General features: G+C 28.3%; 1 protein-coding gene across 1 annotated transcript; it reads right to left on the reverse strand.

The window, feature by feature from the left end:
* Nucleotides 1-11,846: 11,846 nt before the first annotated feature.
* LOC112794680 (zinc finger protein 6-like) lies at nucleotides 11,847-12,221 on the reverse strand. The gene has a single exon (XM_025836664.1). The coding sequence runs from the start codon at nucleotides 12,219-12,221 to the stop codon at nucleotides 11,847-11,849; it is 375 nt and encodes a 124-aa protein (XP_025692449.1).
* Nucleotides 12,222-21,971: the final 9,750 nt, after the last annotated feature.

A 21,971-nucleotide genomic window follows, 5' to 3' on the forward strand; every position in this document is an offset into this window, starting at 1 on the left:
TGCTCACTGCTCTTCGCTCGTTGTCGCCGCTCGTCACTCGCCCTTCTTCGCTCGCCGTCGCCGCTTTCTGGTAAATGTGAACCCTTTCGCTGACATATCTTAGGTTTTTTGAAACTTTCAATTTCTTACTCGATCACTTTTCTGCTTTCGATTTCTTCAGTTCTTCTCTTTCATCTCTGGCGAAAGGCGAGCTACTTCTTCTTCCGATCTTCATCTCTAGAGATCACACCATCTCAAATAGGACCTCACACTTCTCTCCCTCACTAACGCTAACATACTACCGGAAGAACCGCATGCACCTCTCCATTTGCGTCATCGTCCTCTCAGCTCGCAGCACTGTCGTCTTCTGAGTTCATTCCTCTCTTTTAATCCATATTCTCTCAAAAATTGTTGAAATCTAGCTGCGATTTAACAATTCATGAAATGATTCACGTGATGTTTATGTGTATATTTATTTTGGTGAATTAATCCGTTTTTTAAACCTCGATTTTTTTGTAGTATAAGCTGTTTGATGAAAGTTCTGAAATGCTAACTTTATATTTATGTGTATATTTGTGTTGTAGGATTACAGGATTGAAAATCGAGCCTCTTAGGGGAGACTTCTATTGCATCTACCATATCATATCTTGATAATGCATTTGTGTATATAAGTCCAAGTTACGGAGATTCGCAAGTGTGGTAATAAAATAGATACTTGTTTTAAATTGTGTTTAATTTTAGAATCCTATGCAATAAGTTCATCTGGTAGCCATGATATCACCATTATTTGGCTTAGTTTCTTTTCTCATTTGGTTACCTTGGGTGGGAGGCATATGCTCTCTAATTTTCCTATTTTTTCATATAGGCAAAGTGAAGGCCAAATTCCTTTCAGATTTGGTTTTTAATTTTTCTGTTTTTCCTCACTTTTCTGGCTTAGTTATTTCTCTTTTGGCTATGATTTAAACTTTAAAAGTTTAAAGCATGCAAATTGTATTGATAGTCATTTGATCTTCTTATATATTTTATGTTCATTTCAGGAGCTTAAGAACATGAGGCCTCAACTTTATTCTGCTGCAAAATACTGTGAAAAATCTTATCACAATAGTGAACAGAAACAAATATAAGGATATTTGTTTTGTTGATGAGTTCTTTTTTCCTATTTTAACCTAATCTGAAGGCAGTCTTAATCTCATTTTTTCAACTGCTTTACTATGTAAATGATTGAAGCTTTTTCGGACAAAAAAGTTAGTGGTTGAGTTTTTTCTAACTGGTTTTTACAGGAGATGTGAATAATATATGAACGAACTTTTTAATTCTATTCTCCTAGGTCATTTTGATAAATGCTAGTACTGTATGTTAGGGATGAAATGCCAGCAATAAGCTTTGACCTTTGGAGAGAGTAAAACCATTAAATAACATGAGTAATTTGCATTATGTAAATTTAATGAAATGAAAACATTGACAAATGTATATACATGAACTTTTTAAGTATTTCCAGCTCATGTAAATGAGTAGCAACAACATGTTGTGTCCATTCTCCTTTGTGTTCAAATGTTGAAGGGAACTTTCATCATTTGTGCATTATTCATGCATTAGGGCACCTGACAACTTGAAAGATTATGCTGACAACTTGAAAGATTATGCTGTAACTGTAAGAGCTCTTGTGAATGCTGTTGATCATCTGGGAACTGTCGCATACAAATTAACCCATCTTCTAGATCAGCAAACATTGGATGTATCAACTATGAATTTGAGGGTCTCTACTGTAACTCAGGTAACTACAAGCTCTTCTACAAAATTATGTTCAATTAGACCAAAGATCAATTAAAGTAACAAATTTGGTGTCATGCCTCTTTCAAGGATTTTGAAGTGAATAGTTTTATATTTGTGCTGTTAGTTTTACTTCTTTCTTCATAAATATTGGATATTAAGTTATTCACATTTTATAATTTGTGATGGTTGAAATATAGCTTATAAAGCTGAATCAACAACCTGATGCAAAAAGTTCATATGTATAAGTTTTGGAGAGGTATGCCAAAGTATCATTTATAAATGATTCTATGAAAAATTCATTGGTTTCATCTGTCCTGACATGCATTTTTGCATAGTTGTTGTCTGGACTTACATTTCATCATTTTTTATAACTTCAGGTGCATAGTTTTCTACTGTCGTAATTTTTTCATTTTTGGCAAACAATTGATTTTGTTGTGTTGTTGCAGGATGATGCTAAAATCATTTGGTTTAGAGAGAAAGTCTTAAAGAATGGTGGGATCTGAAAAGATATATATCAGACCGATGAAAAGAAGGTTGCCGAAATGATTAGAGAAGATCAAGTTGATATTTTAGTAGAACTTACTAGCCATACTACAAATAACAAATTGGGGATGATGGCATGTCGACCTGTAGGTATTTTTTACATTTATATAAGACCGATTCAGGTGTTTTTTACATCTATATGTAAGCATAGAGAAAAGAATGTAATATATTTTAATATAATTTTCATTTGAAAATATATTATTAATTATTATACTTCTCTTTCACGATTTGTATGATCGTCCAAAAAATATAATAATACAAATTAAAACCGTTCTCTTAGATAGTTTTAGATAACGGTTTTATATAGTATTACTGTTGAATTCAATTTCATTATTTTATAGCAACAAATTAAAACCGTTCTCTTTAACTATTTTAAGGAACAGTTTATAACCGTTACCATGATTTGTTTTTAAACAACGGTTTTTTTATTATTGTTTAAATAATTGTACCAAAGAAACACATAAAAATCATTGCTAAAATGCTATACTTTAAAATTGTTCTATTAGATGGTCTTTTACAGTGTTACTGTTGATGTTCAATCTTTCATTACATTATAGCAACAAAATAAAATTATTCTCTTTGACTATTTTAAAGAACGATTTTATAACTATTACAACAATTGTTTATCAAACAATAATTTTCTAATTTTATTTAAATAATTATACAAATTAAAAGATACATATTAAAATAATTATAAATAATCATAAAAATTTTAAAAAAATTTCTATAAATACTAAATTTATAAAATACTCAAAAACTATTATTATAAATATATAACAAATATTATTTTTAGAAAAAATAAAATTAAAATAAATTTATAATAAATATTATATATTTTTGTTATAAATATATAACAAGTATTATTATAGAAAAAATAAAATTAAAATAAATTTAGAATAAATATTATATATTTATTGAAAAATCTCCCTTTAAATTAAACCCTAACATAAACAAGGAACTCTCTTCAAAACAAAACAACATCAGCGCGCGCGATCTTTCTCCTCCCTACTCACTTTACCATCAACCCCAACCCACACCAACTTGTAACATCCCAAATTTTTGGATAAATTTATTATATTTATTGAGGATTTTATTTTAAGAAAAATATTTTACTGAAAGTAATTAAATAAAACTATATGATGCTTTGTCATGGCATCCTTTTACAAATCTGTTTTCATTGATGGAGCTTTTTTCTTCCATAAGAGTAATAACTATGATATACTAATGGAAAAATTACGAACCCCCATACTAGTGAACATATCACTAAACCACACACATAACAATTAATACAGTCATGAGTATAGGTGAGGGCGGGAGCAAGGGGTTAAGGGTGAAACACAGGGATATCGACGATCATGCCATCAGAAGAGATAAGGAGAGAGTGAAGGTGGGTGTGCATCCGGTGTCAAGGAGGATTTTTTTCGAAAGGATTTTCAGGCGGCTCGAAAGGTCTCTTTTAGAGATAAAGTCATTGTTACAGAAAATACTAATAAGGCTTTTATACTCGTGGGATCGTTATTGGGATATGGGATTACAAAGGCGACAAGAAAGCAGGGTAATTCCTAGCCACCGTGTGTCAGTTTTACGAAAGAGGTGAAGATCTATTTGGATGAACCTTACTAAGAAGCTTTAGTGATCAAGGTATTGGGCAAGAAGTATAGTTACACATCTCTTTCTCATAAGTTACAGATAGTCTGGCGCATCAAAGGTGGTTTCGATATGCTAGATGTGGGGTTCAGGTAATTCCTGGTAAAATTCAATGCCACTAAAGATCGTGAGAAGGTCATACTTGGTGGCCCTTAGTTGATTGAAGGACATTATGTTGCAGTAAAAAAATAGTATGTAGATTTTCTCCCTTGTGAACAATCTTTTTAGATCAAAGTTAGTATGGATTAGGGTATTGGAGCTTCCAATCTGGTGCTATCAGGAGCAGATAATAATGGTATTGCATTTGCAATTAGAGTCCCGGTCAAAGTGAGCTTGGCCACCAAAATAGCAGAGAGAGAGAGATATGTCCACATCTGTGTTCAGATAAATCTGAAGTTGTCCATGATAAAAAAAAATACCATTGTGGAGGGTGTCACTCATAAAGTGAAGTATGAAAGCCTAACATTGATTTGTGATTCTTGTACTCAATATGACCATGATAAATCACAATACTTGGAAAGAGATTCCTTAAAAGGGAAGAGGGATGATTCTGGTGAAGGTGAGCCTCCGAACGGTGCATGTTCGGCACCAATTAATGATCCAAAAATTCAAATTCAGAGAGAAATGGAAACTGGTGAGACGGGCGGGGTTATAAGCAAAAATAAAGGAGCAAAATTGCATGAGGATACTACGGCTGTTCCTTTGCATGGGACCAGCGTTAATAAAAGTGAGGCATGTAAAGAAGAGGATGCGGGTTGGCATCAAGTGCTAAGAAAAGGGAAATTCAAATTGGGCCATAAGCCTTCACCAAAGACCCAAGGAAAGGTGCAGCACAACACCAGCTCGGGTAGGCAATCAAAGCCCAAACTGCAAACCTCTCAAACATGCGGACCCAGGGCATCAAGAATCAGGGTCGAGCAACGAGGAATCCATGATGGTGTGACGTCATCTTCTCTACAAACACCAGCGACACGCATAGTGACAGACCCAAAAAAATTTAGCAATGGGAAAAAAATATAATAAAATTTAAGTATAGATATTTTTTGGTTTTCCACAATACTCAACAAGTTAAGGACTAATCCGTCGTGAATTTGAATTTCATTTAATAGTCTGCAATTGGGCGGCAATGAGTTGCTACACATACGAGACAGAATTCGAACCTCAATACTTATTTAAGCGAACGACTAAGCTGATCACTTGACCAATCTAAATTGGTTTAGATATATTTAAAATTTTAAATTAAAACTATTTATACATATTGATAAGAACTAAAAATATACACACAATCGCTTATTATAGTATTTAAAATAATAAAAATATAATTTCACACTTATAGTATAATATTCAAAATAATGAAAAAAATAATTTATAATGACTTTTTTTATTTTTAGCAAAACTAAATATTATTTTTCTATATATCTTCTTAAACAATTATTTTAGTTTTTATTATCTCATATTTAATTGTCAAATCTACTTATTATAGTTTTTATGGTATAAATAAAATTTTTAACCAAAATAATTATAATATATTAATATATAGATAATATTTTTTATCTTAAATAATTTTTAAAAAATCATTAATAATTCAAGTTGTATTTAATTAAAAAATTAAGTTTTAATTTAATTATCAATTAATTAACTAATATAATAAAGTTAATTATCACTTTTTTTTAGTTTATTTGTTTATTTTTATACTAAATCAAATTTAACAATATGATTATTATTATGTGTTAAGTTTAATAAAATATTTTTTTAACATAAAACACAAAAAAAATATTTATATTTTATTTTGGGACAAATATAATATAACAAGTGGTATATATATATAAGTATTAGTTTCTTTAAAAAAACTTTGTCCGGTGGCAGGGGGCAAATTCCCCCTCTTTATTGAGTATGGGTCCGTCCCTGGACACGCAGTTCTTCCATCAGGAAATGACTGCGATCATCCTCCTTGCAAAACTTGCCGGTTGAGAGGAGTAGAGGTACGGTGGGAGATGCTTCTGTGAAGGAACTCGTAGTCGATATACCATCGGGGATAGGAGTTACGACGTTGAAAGTCTCTGTGAATATTGTCAGAGAGGAGGGCGTTTCAACTGGGAAAATGACAGAAGCCATGCATGGAGGACCGAACCTATCTGAACTACATGGCAAGCGTTTTATTGTGGTTGGTGATGCAATTTAGAATCACATGTTCTTATATTATCATGTCGTTATTTTTAATGGATAGTTAAAATATCATAGTTTGGAATATTAGGGGTGCTTCTAATAAGTTAGGTCGGGTGAATCGCAAAGAACTTGTTAGAAAATTTAGACTTATTTTTTTATTGTAGTTGAAACTCATTCTCCCTTTCAATACTTGAAACTGTTCTAGAAAAGGATTTGGTACTATTTTGTTGGTATAGTGGAGGCAACTAGCATAAGGGTGGTATCTGGTTCTTTTGTACAATGCGAAGTGCTTCTTGCAAATGGGTTAATGCTTTTAATCAATGTGTTACAGTCGAGGTTCGGTTTGAAAATGCGGTTTGGAGATGTAGTGATATTTATGGTAGTCCTCAATATAATATAAGAGCTCTTCTTTGGGATTATCTTGTAACTCAATCATCGACTTTTCAGGGGCCCTGGATTGTCCTCGATGATTTTAATAGTTTTTTTTCTCTCATGAAGTTAAGGGTTGTCATTTTTTGAGTCAACGCGCAAATCTATTTGCTAATTCTTTAGGGGATAGTGCTCTGTTTGACCTGAAGACTATCGGGAGACGTTTCTCTTGGTACAGGAGGATGAAAAACTATATTCAGGTGGCAAAAAAGTTTGACCAGGTTTGTATCAATAGTGGATGGTTATCTCTTTTTTCAGAGAATTATGCAGAAATTTTATATAGACTACAGTCTAATCAATGTCCTATCTTAGTGCGCTATAAAGGTCATCCTTAGCCAAAATAGAATAGACCTTTTTGTTTTATGGCGGCTTGGGCTACTCACCCTGTATATAGAGATATTATGAAACATTGATGGTGGTTTGACAATAGAGGGGTCCAAGTAAGGTAAGCTTTCAGAAATATAGAAGAACTCTCTAGAATTTAATTCTATAGTGTTCGGTAACATCTTCGTTTGGAAATGCGAATTGGAGTGTCAGATTAATTATTTTCAAAAGCATCTGGAAGTGATGAAAGACTACTCCATGGGCCAAAAAGAGCAATAGTTGATTGAGGATTATAATAACACTCTTGTGCAAAAAAAACTTCTATGGTATCAAAAATCTAGAGAGCAGTGGGTGAAATTCAGGGATAGAAACAACAACTTCTTTCATGTTCATACTCTTGTGTGGTGGAAGGATAATAAAATCCATGGCCTTTTTCTCAAGGATGGTGCATAGAAGACGGACCCAGAGGTTCTTAGTCAGAAAGCTGAGTCTTTTTACAAAAGTTTATTCTACCTGTCAGAAGATGCTGATTTGGGATGCTTTGGTAAAGTGCCACTTCCTTCTTTGAATGAGGAAACTTCTTGTAGCCTTACAGCACCAACTACTATTAAGGAAGTTAAGACAACTATTTTTAGCATGAATTCTTTTAGGGCTCTAGAATCGGATGGATTTCAAGCTTTCTTCTTCAAGGAATATTGTTAGATTATTGGTTCTGATGTTTGAAATATGGTTAGAGAAGCTTTCTCTGGGAGTGCTATTGATCCGAGGATGATAGAGACTGTGCTAGTCCTTATTCCAAAGGTGTAATCACCGGTATCAATGAAAGATTTTAGACGAATTAATAGCTGTAATGTAGTTTATAAGGTTATTATGAAGGTTCTGATAAATAGACTCCGTTCTCATCTCAAGGATATTGTTAATTCCCTTCAAGGAGGGTTTATTCCAAGAAGGGGAGCACCTGATAACATCATTATTTCACAAGAGGTTCTCCACTTCATGAAGAAGATTAAGTCTAAGAAAGGCACCATGGCTTTCATTGAATAGCTTTATTCCTAATCGGGGACTTAGGCAAGGAGATCCTATGTCGTCATATCTTTTTGTGTTGTGTATGGAGAGATTGTCCTGCTTGATTACTCACCAAGTCGATATGGAATTGTGGAAGCCGGTTGCTATTTCTAGAGGGGCCCAAGAATATCCCAGTTAATATTCGCACATGATTTACTTCTTTTTTATAAAGCGGAGAAACGGCAAGTTCAAAATGTGATGCATTGGAGATTTACTGCAAAGCTTATGGGATGAAGATTAATGTGGGAAAGTCTAAAATACTGTACTCCCAGAATGTTTCCGTCCAAAGGAAAAAGATCTTCACTAGGGTGTCCTCTATCATATTTGTGCATAACTTGGGCAAATATCTCGGGATTACTCTTAGTCACTCTAGGGTGGCCCGAGCATCTTTCAATTAGGTTCTAGATAAGGTTCGGGGGAGGCTGGCCGATTGGAAAAAGAGATTACTTAATAGGACAGAAAGGCTTTGTTTGATCAATTCAGTAGTGGTGGCAATTCCTACTTACCGTATGCAAGTTTCTCTCTTTCCTAAAGGGATAACAACTATGTTAGAATCTATGATGAGGAATTTTCTATTGAAAGGTCAAGCTAATGATAGAGGTTTGAATCTTGTTAGTTGAAAAGTGTTGGTCACTCCAAAGAAGTTTGGAGGTTTAGAGATTAGAGATTTATTTTGTGCGAATGTTGCTCTTCATGGAAAGCTTGTTTGGCAATTCTTTCATTATCCTCACAAGTTTTGGGTTCAATTGACGGCAGATAAATACCGCTCCTCTCTGGATGACGGTTTTAGTCGGTCTCGGGACAAGGAATCTTATGTTTGGAGGAGTCTTTGTAGAACTTGGGATATCTTGAAGAAAGTTTTGCTTGGAGCATCAAGGATTTGAACCAGAACTTTTACTTTTCTAAATGGAGAAAAGAGGGGCTGCTTTGCAATGTACACATTTTTTATTCGAATTTCTAAATTTCGGATCTTTGCTCGGCTGGAGAGTGGCACCTTGAGATTCTCTATTCTCATCTTAACCAGGTTTTGTAAGACAACATTCTCCCTTACAGCCCAGATGTCCAAGCAGGTTCAGTGAAGGGTTGGTTTTGGTCCAGGCGGCGTGAAAGGTTTATGACTTACATAATGGTTACTTGCGGCTCTGTAAGAAGTTGTTTGGTTGGAAAAAGTGGGAGAATTATGTTTGTCTTTAGCGTCAGTTTGTTAAAAAAAATTAAATTTTTGGCTTGGCTTTGTCTTATGGAGACTCTTCCGGCTGCTGTCTTTCATTTCAAGAAAGGCTTGTCGCCCTCGGATAGTTGCCCTCGATGCTTGTCTTGCCAGAAATCGGTGTCTCATTGTATTCGGGATTTCCCGAAAGCCCAACTAGTTTGGCAGCATTTGGAAATTTTCTGTCACTCTCTGGATTTGAAGAACTGCTCCATAGCAAAGGGCATCCTTTCATATTCTATTCGGAACTTTGATGAATTTGGTGATCAATGAATAATGAGATTTTTAATCTTCACGAGCTTTGGTCTCAGTATAAAGTGGCTCGTATAGCTTTAGCCTTGGAAAAGGAGCTTAGGAATGTGTTTAATCTGCAATGAGTGTCTATCCCTTCTACAATTAGTGACTCTTAGATTTTTCCTTCGATGGGTACCTTTAAGATCAATTGTGATGCTAGTTATTCGGGTAATGGTAATCGGGTTGGTTTTGCTTGTGTTAGCAGAGACTGGAATGAGAGTTGACAAAGAGGTTGTTTAGGAACAATTGAGAGTAATATTATTCTGTAAGGAGAGTTGTTTGCTATTTAGAGAGGATATCTTCTAGATTGGGACTTGGGACAGAGAGATGTTATTTGTGAAACAGATTGTGTGAAGGCTTTTACTCTTGTTAATAATCTCGAAGATAATTTTGTTTTTGTAGATTTTCTGGTGCTTAAAATCAAAGATATTATGACTTGAAAATAGCGAGTTGATCTCCATTTGATCTTGAGAAATACAAATACAGTAGCGAACATCATGACAAAGACAGCGATGAAGTTCTAATTCTCAACAAATGGAGCTTTCATTGTCTTAGAAGAAATTTGAGTGTAATATTCAACGAAACTACTCTATGTATTGATAATCCCTTAAACTTTGTTTTTTCTTTTCTGGTCGTTAGTTTAGTCTTAAAAAAAAAACATATCATTAAACTACAGAGACAACAAAAAAAAAAAAAACATCACTAAACCATACCGAGGTAGTTAATCCAGTTTTTTTCTTTTTATTTGCTACCTTGGAGAAGGGGGGGGGGGGTTGTATTGTCTATTTGCTGTGAATTATTAAATCAGTTCTTTTTTTTGTCATGATTAAATCAGTTTAGAAACCAGTTGGTTTTTTTTTTTTTGTCAGAAGAAAGAAACAGTGGTTGGACTTGAGAAAAAGGTTAATTGGATTTCCAAAAGAAATTAATATGGGGCCAACGCTTGACTCTTTCGGCTGAATTAAAAAACAAGAGTTGTGTCCATTCTATCCATTTTTATTTATGAACTGGGCCAACCAAGATTGAGATTTGCCTTTGTTTTTTTCTGAAAAATAAAATGCAAAGATAGTTATTGGAGAAGAGAAAACATTCATTTTCAATTTTTCATACATAAAAATTTAGAATACTAACAAATATATTCATTTTATATTCATAAATGAATGAAATTTGAGCTCACATCTATCCATTTTCATTTATTAATGGGCCCAATTCAAAATGAGATTAGCTTTTTTATTATATTTTATTTTATTTTTAAATAATTTAAAATAAAAAATATCCTTTCTAATTACAAAAGATTGGACTCAGACAATACAGATCATGAAAGATTTAAATAAAATTAAATAAATTATTATTTTTATCAATCAACTTGGACTAATTTAATAATTAGTTTACTAGTTTGTTTTAATAATTTATAAATTTATAAATGATAAAAAGATTTTTTTAGTGTGACAAAAATACCTACATGTTAATTATATTTATAGTTACATTTATCAATATTTTAATTTTTACGTGTAAAAATAATAATTTACTCATTTTTTATTACAAAGCTAGTTTCATTCATTTATTTTAATCTTTAGTTTACTCAATAGACTTTTTACTTGCCAAAATTTTGATCCCTTTAATACTTGTAACCAATTGTCACTTTTGAGCTCACACAGTTAGCCGTTGTTTCTACAGACTAGAGGGCAGGTGAGTGTCCAAAAATACCCATAAAAAATTTATGAGAAAAATACTCATAAAATTAAAATTCATCGGACAAATTTACCCTCCTCCTCATATGCCTCCGTCAAGTGTCAAGTACAAATTCGAAGAAGCCCAAATTCCTAATAATCAAGTTGTTGAATTTATTTTAAATAAGAAAAATTCTGAAAATACACATGACACAACCTTGTTGTAGATGGATACAGCAAATGTTTTATTATCAATGTGGAGTTAACCAATGTAGACTAGGATTATTGGGTTTGACAAAGCTTGGATCCACAAAGTTTTTAATAAATTTGCACAATATATTGAATCCACTAAAAATATAATGTGTAAGCTAAGTAGCTAACAAATAGTATCCCATAGAGCAAAGGTGTAGTATCCAAAAGAACTGAGTATTTATCATAGAACAAAATATATAGTTACACAGATTTTAGAGAAGATTCATAATCGACAGAATATAACACAGACAATTTAAGCTTAAGTGATGGATAATCATCATAATTATATATCCATATCCGTTTCTTCCTATAAAAAGGATAAGCACATACATACATACATTATACATATATACATATATGGTTTTTCTTTGTTCCAAAGTCTAAAGTTTGGAAGCTCTATATTCCATAACTTCACCTTGGAATTGGAATAATAATAATAATAATAATAATAATAATAATAATAATAATAATAATAATAATAATAATGGTAGTAGCTATAGCCTCAAGTTAAGATCAACATCATCATCACCACTATTCTTGTGTACTTGTTCCACAAAAAAGGGTCCTTTTTGTCTTGCACCATCACCTTCATTTGTTTTCATCATAACAACGGGAATTAATAGATCTTTTTCATCATCATCAGGATCAGGTTCTCCGTTAGAGATTACTGGATGTGGGGCCCTTCCATGCGGAGAAACTACTGATCCTGATGATGAAGGAAAAAAGACAAAGGGCATCGAATGTTGGTGAAAGCGCGCTAAGGTGGCTCTTCGACGCTCTTTCTTGTGAGCGTTTTGATGGCCACCTAGTGCCTGTGAATTTGCAAATTCGCGGTAACAAAAGTCACATTTGAACCTCTTACTAGCCATGGATTCGCAGCTTGATGAAGTTGTGGTTAAAGGGAAACCGAAGAGCTTGGGTGTTGTGGATGAGGGAGAGGGAGAGTAACCTTTTCCCACTGAATAAGGGTTATGATGTTGAAGTCTAGGGTTTTCTGATGCACTCATCATAGTTTAACTTAACTCTTATTCAATGTTAGTTGCAAGATTTCTCTCTCTCTCTCTCTCTTTATGCACGTATATATAGCAAAGGATGAAATTTTTTTTGTAAGAATAATTTTATACGTCTAAGTCTTTTACGAATAAAATTCAACTAAGTTAAATAATAAAATTTAAAATAATACTAATTATAATTTATTTTTATTATATTAGACTAATTTAATTGAACTTATTAACAAAAATACTTAAATATATAATATTATTATTATTCTTTTTGTAAAGGGTAAACTTATTTTTATGTTTAAGTTATATAAACAATTCCGACCATCACAATATATACTTTGCTATTATTTATTATTTGTTTTGTATATTTGTGTTAGAAAATTGTACTGTTAAATAAAATATACCTTATATAAATTAAAAAACAAATATCAAATCAGTTCTAATATATTTATGTATAAATATAATAAGTTGAATATTAGATATATAATATATATTTTGTACTAATAATTAATTTGATAATTGATTTTCAATGTACATGCATAATGATTACTAATATAAATGCTTAAATGCCATTTTTGTTGCTTTATAAACAAAACATACTCATGATTTTCATCAAGTTTAGTAAAGTTAATTCATTTTTTTGGTCTAAGTGCTAGTGACCTTCCTTCTAAATTAACGTATCTTATATATGTTTTTTTAAGTGTTTAGCGTAATCATTTATAGAAATTAAAGTTATGAAAAATACAGAAAATATATTATCTTAATATCCAAAGGAGTCAATTAATGTGTGTTCTAATATATGAAACACAAATACTTTGCTGAGTTGTCGTATTCGCGTGTTAGATATATTTTAGACATGACACTTAACGATATTTATCTAATACGCGTGTCTGCTGTATCCAATCGTGTCTTAATAAAAAATAAAAAATTCTTTTCGGACACGTTTTGATATACCTAAATACCATCACGTGTCAGCGTGTCCAATCTTATTCTTAACATGTATTCTTAAAATAAATTTAGAAATAGTATATATTATTATTTATTAAAATAAAAAATATTTTAAAAATAATTAAAAAGATTATTTATTTATTAATATCAAGAAAATATAAAAACATCATTATGATTTATTTAAAAAATATTTTATATTTTATATGTGTACATATTTTTGTTATATAAAATTTTAAAATTTACGTATCGACGTATCTCGTATCGTATCGTATCTCATATTCGTGTTAGTGTCGATGTCAGTATATCATAGGTTCTAACAAAAAATAGAATGTTAAGATGGATTTTGTGTTTAGCATTTGTTTTACGTGTGAAAGAAAAGTTTACTATTGTGTAAATTTAAAGTATTTTCATGCAAAAATTAATGAAATATACTATTGGTAACCGCAACTTTTAGTTTTGGTACAGTTTAATTATTAAAATTAACAATAAAGTAATTAAAGAATAAAAAAAATTCATAATTTTAATTTCAGTTTAAATATTGAATTGACATAGACTATATTAATTTAGAAATTAAATTGCGCGTATATATAATAATTAAATTTTAACCAGACTATTTATAAACTTGTTGGTTGGAGAGGGAAAAAGGGGGAGGGGTTAGGTTTAAACTACAATACTGCTTTAAAATTTTGAATTCTTAGACTTAACTTAGTAAATTTTTTTGAAAAAGTACTTATGTATGTATTTTAAAAATATAAATATTTTATTTTATATTTAGTAAATCAAAAAATTTATGTGTTTATATATATTTATTGCTTTTAAAAATTAAGAGTAATTTTAAAGGCACTTAAAAGAAAAATTTTTAAAATTAGTTTATACTTATTAAAATTAAAAAGTTAAATATAACTTGATTCATTAATTAATATTCAAATTTAATTCTTATATTAATGTCTATTATAGTATTTTTATGCAATAACTCATTAGCCAACAACAAACCCTTAAATAAAGTTTAGTACCGCGACGGATTAGTTATTGGTATGTCGGTTGGAGAATACTGTAAAAAAAAAGCTATTTTATCAAACGCTTGTTGTTGTTTGTGCTTATTATCATTTATTTTTAAATTAATTTATTAAATATAGATGCTATAACTTTTGAAAAGTGAAAACTTTACCAAATTAAATTTTAGTATAGTTTGATTTAAGGTGACTATCATGAAATACAGTTTTGCTATTTTTAATCAGAAAATACAAAAAATTGAAACTTCATTTAAAACTTAATTTATATAATTCCATCAAATATATATTATTGTTATTGATAGATCTAAAATCAAACTACTTGCTTATACAATTTAGTAGTAGTACAGACAGTATGAATCAATTTATTCCTTTAGAGGGTTTAAATATGGTCTATTTTTATTTAATATAACACGAATTTCTTAAAAACTATTGGCATTACCATGTATTGATCTTGGCTTAGCCAGGCCAATTTTGTTAAATTTAAAAAAAATTAAAATTAAAAATAAAAAATCATATAATTGCATCCATCACCTCTCTTTGCAAAACCATTTTGGCATGTGATAAAAAGTTGTTTCCCTTTTCAACCAAAAGAAAAATAGTGACCCTTTAGATCTTATTCTTCAAATCAAGTTATTAAGACTTAAAAGACTATTCCCATCATAAAATCATTTCTATCTTGTAAACCATTTAAATTGTGAAAAAAATAAGAAAGATGTGTCAATGAGAGAAATAATAAATGAATAAAATAGTATTAAAAAATATGGTAGTAAGATCAAGAACTCAACATATGCAGAAATATATAACATGTAATATATTCCATTATTCATTAGATGGTTGATTCATGTATAATATAATTATGAGAATATATAATTTGTGATGTCATAGATGGTTGTAATTATTTTTCCACTTATTAGGTTAAAAGTTTTTACTTTTTCACCTCAAGAACATGTACTAATCTAAAAGTTCAGCAAAAAAATAGTGCTATGTACTGTTAGGAGGTCTACCAATAAGGTTGAATAGCACAAAGCCATAAGCAAATCATGTCTAAACCACAGTAGAGAGTCTATTGATGACAATGGGCAACTGAATGACAAAGAAAAATGAAAAAAACATGTTAAAGACCATTTTTTCATTGTCACACTTAATTATTTATATATCTCTTTCTATTTACTTGAATTTAAAGGTAAATGATTTTTTGATGATTATAATTATAGTGATTATAATAGTTATAAAGTTTTATTAATACTTAAAAAATATAACAGCTAAAATTGAATTTATATATTTTTTATAATTTGACAAATTTTTTTAATTAATTTAAAAAATATAAAAAAATAAAAACTGTGATCGATTTAAAAAATATTGTCAAATAATAAAAAGTACGATCCTAGCCATTATAACTATTATAATTATATCCGCCATAAAATTTTCAGTATATATAGTGTTATCAAATTGATGGTAGCACATATAGTGTTTTCTTTTTTGTTCAGGGTGAGAGATTAAGAATTCTGTAACATCATAGATAGATAGCACATATATATAGTGTTATTTAGTGATGGAATCAAGGGATCAGCCTGTACTATATGGTCTCCTCCAAAAAATATGAACATCTTCTCTCTCTCTCTCTCACACACACACACATATATATATATATATAATTGCTATTTACTTTTAGATTTTTTTTATGTTTATTAGACATAATTTTTAGCGTTTTTACTAAAATGCATTGTACCTTATTTCGTTTACCATCTAAACAAAATATAAAAAAAAATTTAAATACGTATTACAGTAAAAATTGATATACTCTATATATTTTATTTATACTGTAAACAAAATATATAAACGAAATACAGAGTACCTGTAATTATGAAAAATTTAATTTTTATAGATATAAAAATATCATTTTTAAAATAATAAAACGGTTTCAAAAATATAATTTTGACCGATTTAAAAAATAAAATTTGATATATGTTTATTACGGTTTAGATCTATTTTAATTAATTTATATCTTATTTATATTTTTCACGTAATACATATTTAAAATTTTTTTCATATTTTATTTACAGTGTAAATAAAAATACGTTCAAAATTATTTTGTTTACAGGTATGTATTTTGGTAAAAACGCTAAAAATTATGTAAATCGATAATTAATAGAATTATTTAATTTATATAAATAAAAAATCCTAATTTTATAGATACTAATAAATTAATTATAATAATATTTAACTATTTTATTAGTTCTTATCATTTTATTAAATTTTTAATTAAATTTTAAAAGTTTAAAAATTTGTAATTAGATAAATATTTCATAATACGCCTTACATAAAACACAGAAACAATTGTTTCCAAACATATTTTGTATATTTTAACAAAAAATAGCTTGAGAGGACATAATATTTTTATCTAATATAAAAATTTATTTTTAAATTTCTAAATTATAAAAACCTAATTAATAATTTAATAAAATTATAAAAATTAACAAAATAATTAAATCACACCAAAAATCTTAGGTTAAAAATATGGTAAATTTTTTTAAAATTAAGAATAATTATAAAAACTTGATTTTCTAATATTAAAATTCTGATTCTGCTGTTAGTGTTATCAAATCTGATCTCAAAATTAAAACTTGAAACACTTAATTAAATATCACCAAAAGAATATCTCACTCCTTTAATTTGCAAGTTGCGTTATAAAAATATGATATATTCGTTAATAAAATAGAATAATTGTTAAAATATATTAAATTTCTAACAATGGAGTATATATCAGTAATATTTTCTTACCCCATTAAGATATATATACAGAGCAGTATATAAAACAAAATGCATTATCAAAATATTCGATATGATCCGAAACAGAAAAAAAAATCCAATGTCATGTTTCACTTTATTCTTTCAAATGGATCTGCTTTTAGATGGATCTCACTTTAGAAAGAAAATATATGAAAATGTGTATTATTTCTCACGTATTAATCGGTGTTATAAAGACACAAAATGACAAATCTAGGAACGAGGATGTTCAAAGAAATTAACGACAATCAAATTACATTAGTAAAATAATTAATTTATTAATTTAATTTTATTTTATACATATAATAATTTATTAATAATCACTAAATTTTAAATAAAACTCTAATTTACGATGAATTAGTCCTCATGAGACCAAGAGAAGTTAAGGACAAATAAAGGAGTTTGCACGTAGGAGCAAATATAGAAGAGCATGTAGGGGACGCCCCTTCATCATACACCGACCCCATGGAATAAAGATACCACAATTATTATTCATTGAAATTGTTTGTTTCATTTGATCCCATCACAACCTAAACTGCTACAAATTAAATATCATTTTTTTCCGACAACATTTGTGATCACCACTAACATTTGTAATTGTTAAGAAAAAAGACTTATGTACCAATAAAATAAATAAATGATGCTATATATACATATATATATATATATATATAAATTAAAACCAACTATTTAATCTGAGATTATATGCTATATATAAATTATATTTATAAAGTTTTATATGCATCTAACATTGTTTTATAGATTTTTTTAATAAAATTCCAAATAAATATTATACGCATAATTTTTATTTTACAAAAATATTATTTGTATATACAAAATTAATTACCAAATCAGTGAATATATGTTTATGTATAAATATTTATGTTATTTAATTTATTTTTAATATATATTTTATATTTTTATAATATATTTTTTAGATTTAATGGCTTATTCTTTATAAATATATGTGATCCATTCGATTATATATTGGATTGATATGAATTATGATTTTTTTTATTTACAATTTTAGAAAAAAAAATTAGACATGGATTTACAAATGTTGCGTATTCATTATACTTGACATTATTTTTTTCACTTGTTATATATCTTCACATATTACAAGTTTATTTAACATTTTTTCACAAAGGTTAAAAAAATGATAGATGTTGGTATATGTCATAGCTAGTGATGAAAGATTACGCTTCTATTTAGGAGTGCTAAAATATATTTTTAGACTAATTCACTTAACACTCTTTAATCTATAGCAACGTTTTAGATTTTTAGAATTAAGGTAAAATAATTCAAAACTAAAGTTTAATGTATTTAACTAAGTTAGGTTAGTGTAATAGTTAATTAATTAGTTTGCTTAAGTAAGGATTAAATTAGTCTTTGACCTATTAGAATGAAAAATATTAAAAAAAACTAAAAGTTCAATGTATTTTGTATCTTACAATCACATCATGGGTGAGAAAAGGCAGTGGTACCTACTGTACTTTTTTAGTGTATATGCAATTAAGACATAGTTAATTGTCAATCATGATTAAAAGGAAACAATATGCTAATCACAAAACTCCAAAACAAAAGTATGTTTTAGTTGAGGGAATTGTTGGACACATTCATATAAAATTATAGGTGCCATTATTATTCTTTTCTCAGAGTTTGATCATGACACACGTTGACTATGTGTATTGGCTTCAAACTATTGTTAATTAATTAAGGGAAGATATCGCTAGTTTTATAAAATTGAGCGATCAGATAAAACTATTAAAAATATAATTATTTATATACTTTTTATTTTAAATTTTGAAATAAATAATTTTAGAGTTTGATTTTTGTGAATCTAAAAAAAAATCTAACTTAAGCAGATAAAAAAGAAAAACTATAAAATTTTATATAAATTAAAAAAAATCATAAAAAAGGTTATTTATATATTTCTTTTGTAATTCTTCTTGTCAATTTAGATTTTTTAATTATATTAGAGATAAAGCAAAACTCTAACAATTCAACCTTAATTAATATTAGATTAAGAGTCTTAGTTGGATATATGCACATACCAATCCACTTAACTAGGCAAAGATAATATTCATGCCAATAAGTGTGACATTTTATAATGTGTCACTTTGTGGTTGTCATGATCAATCAAATTGATACATGAAGAACAATGCAACGTAACTAAATTTTCAACCAATTTTTTAATTATTTTATTTATTTTAAAATTTAAATTTTAAATCATAAAATTTTAATCTTAAATTATAAATTATTCTCTCTCTTAATCTCACCAATAACGTATAAAATTTTTTCATTGTGATATAATTTTTTGTTCTTATTTTCTGTTAGAGATGATATTAAACTGATATCTGATGGTTCACAAAAATAAGCTATAACTAATTATAGTTGATTATTTTTTGATAGTATTTATTTTTGTAACTTTAGAATGATAGAAAAGTTTGTTTTAGTTAGAGATCAAAACTAAGAATACTAATAGTCTCATAACTATAATTAATTTATTCTAATAGCTATAACTAATGAATAATAATAGGTACTCTAATGTACTCAGTTGTTCGTTTTCAATTTTAAAATTTATATTTGTTTATACTATAAATTCACTTTTTCTGAGTCGTTTCTTCCATTTTAATCTTTTTTTTTACTAAAATCATATTTAAACAACGTCTTTTAACACTACACCAACAAAAAATAACCCCACTCATAATCAAATAATAAAAAATAATATAGTAAACTTTAAAACGTTACTATCATCAAATTTAATTTAATTAAATTTATTATTAACTCATGATTAATATAACATTTTAGACATTATAGTCACCACAAACAAATAATATAACCATAATAGAATTGACCTTAAATTAACGAAGGAATGAATGGACATATTAGAAATACCACACATATTATTAATTTCTTTAAAACTTATTTAAAAAATTTTCATTATATTACGTGTACGTTAAAATTAATCATCAGTATAAAATATACCAATATATTGATAACTAATTTTAGTGTACAAATAACATTTTTAAAAACTACTCAACTTTCGAATATTCATGTACGAGTGTACGACGCCATGCATTTTTCACGAGTGGTGGAATTTATTAGACTACGCACTCATAACGGTAAGAGTGCGTAAACTCTAATCTTTGAATGACACTACAATTTTAAATTAAACATAATACGACATTAATATTCAAATCAGATGCGTAAACAAAACAAATATAAGTGCAGATTCATATGTCATATATAATTCATAAGTAACCATTCATCCACCACCGCCGTTGGCCACTACTGCCATCCGCTGCCACTTTCAGACTCTCCAAAATTTAAAATTATTTGTTCTAAATTTTAAATTCTATATTCTTTATACTTTAAATTTTAAATTATAAATTTTAAATTAGTATTACTTGGTTTCACTTTTAATTTTTAAATGTTATTTTTACTCGAAATTTGCATGGTTTTATTGTTTTTTGTTTGGATTTTTTCAAGTTAAAATGTTAACTGATTTTTAAATTTGTTAGTTGAATTAACGGTAGCTCCCTATACTTGTTATTAAAATAAATAAAAAATTACAAGAATAAAATGAATTGATAGAGTATTGAATGATTCTTGTGTTGAAGAGTATTGAATGATGGGATCGGAAGCAGCGAGAAAACGACGAAAGACACTAAGACCGAAATGTAGCAAACATGGTAGGGGACGGATACATAAACTATATCCCTTATAAGAAAGCTATCTATCTATAAGCTCGTGCATATTTTAATTCTACATCAAATCTCTAGGCAAATTCAAACACTCTGTCATGATGGTATTGCTAATTTTGTCTTATATAAACATATATTAGCACCTACACCGGACCCTGTTTACAAATTTAATTTCTTTCTCATCAGATCTACGTGTGTTAGTGAGACAATATAAAATGTCACTCAAACGATGTAAAAGCACTAAGCAATCTAATCAATTAATGGTCACTAACATATATATATATACAGTGACGGATCCAGAAAATTTTGATAGTGGGGGCGAAATATATATAACATTATAATAATTTTTATAATAAAAATATTACGTTTACATAAAAAATTAGCTATCAAATTATCTATTATAATTTTGTGTATAAATACATATAATATTTAACTTATTTTTAATATGTATTTTGTATTTCAAATTTATATTTTAAGATTTATTCTGTACAAGTGATTATTTTATGTATACGTAGCATAATTATTATTATTATAATTATATTTTATTATTATAAAATATGATTAAGTTTCAAAATATCTAATTACAAATTAAAATACTAAAATAGTAATTTAAATAATAACATATAATTTAAAATTTAATTTTTTATATTTCATATTTTGAAACCTTGAAAATATAATTAAAATGTCTTTTCTTTTGTATATGTCGTTAAACAATCATTTAAAACTCAATTTTCATACAAATTAGCTCTTGATGATATTCATAGTTGAAAAAGTTCATTCAATTAGTTTAGTTATTATGAAAAACTAAAGCTAATTTTAAAAGAAGAAACACAAATGGATAGATAATATTCTTTCGAGTCAATTTCTAAGAAAGAACACAAATCTTATTTAAATTTGAAAATTGATCATTATAATGGACATCTAATATGAAGTTCTCAAATTGGCTATCAAATATCGAAAGTTAAATAAAAAATTATTGTGGGGTCAAATTTAATAATTTAGTGGGGGCAAACAAATATTATTATTATATACTACTCAATAAAATTCCAAATTATAGTGGGGGCGCTTGCCCCCACACCCACATGAGTGGATCCGTCCCTGTATATATATATATATATATATATATATATATATATATATATATATATATATATGTTATTTTT

The sequence above is a fragment of the Arachis hypogaea genome, chromosome 4 (genome assembly GCF_003086295.3).
Source record: "Arachis hypogaea cultivar Tifrunner chromosome 4, arahy.Tifrunner.gnm2.J5K5, whole genome shotgun sequence".
Taxonomy (NCBI): domain Eukaryota; kingdom Viridiplantae; phylum Streptophyta; class Magnoliopsida; order Fabales; family Fabaceae; genus Arachis; species Arachis hypogaea.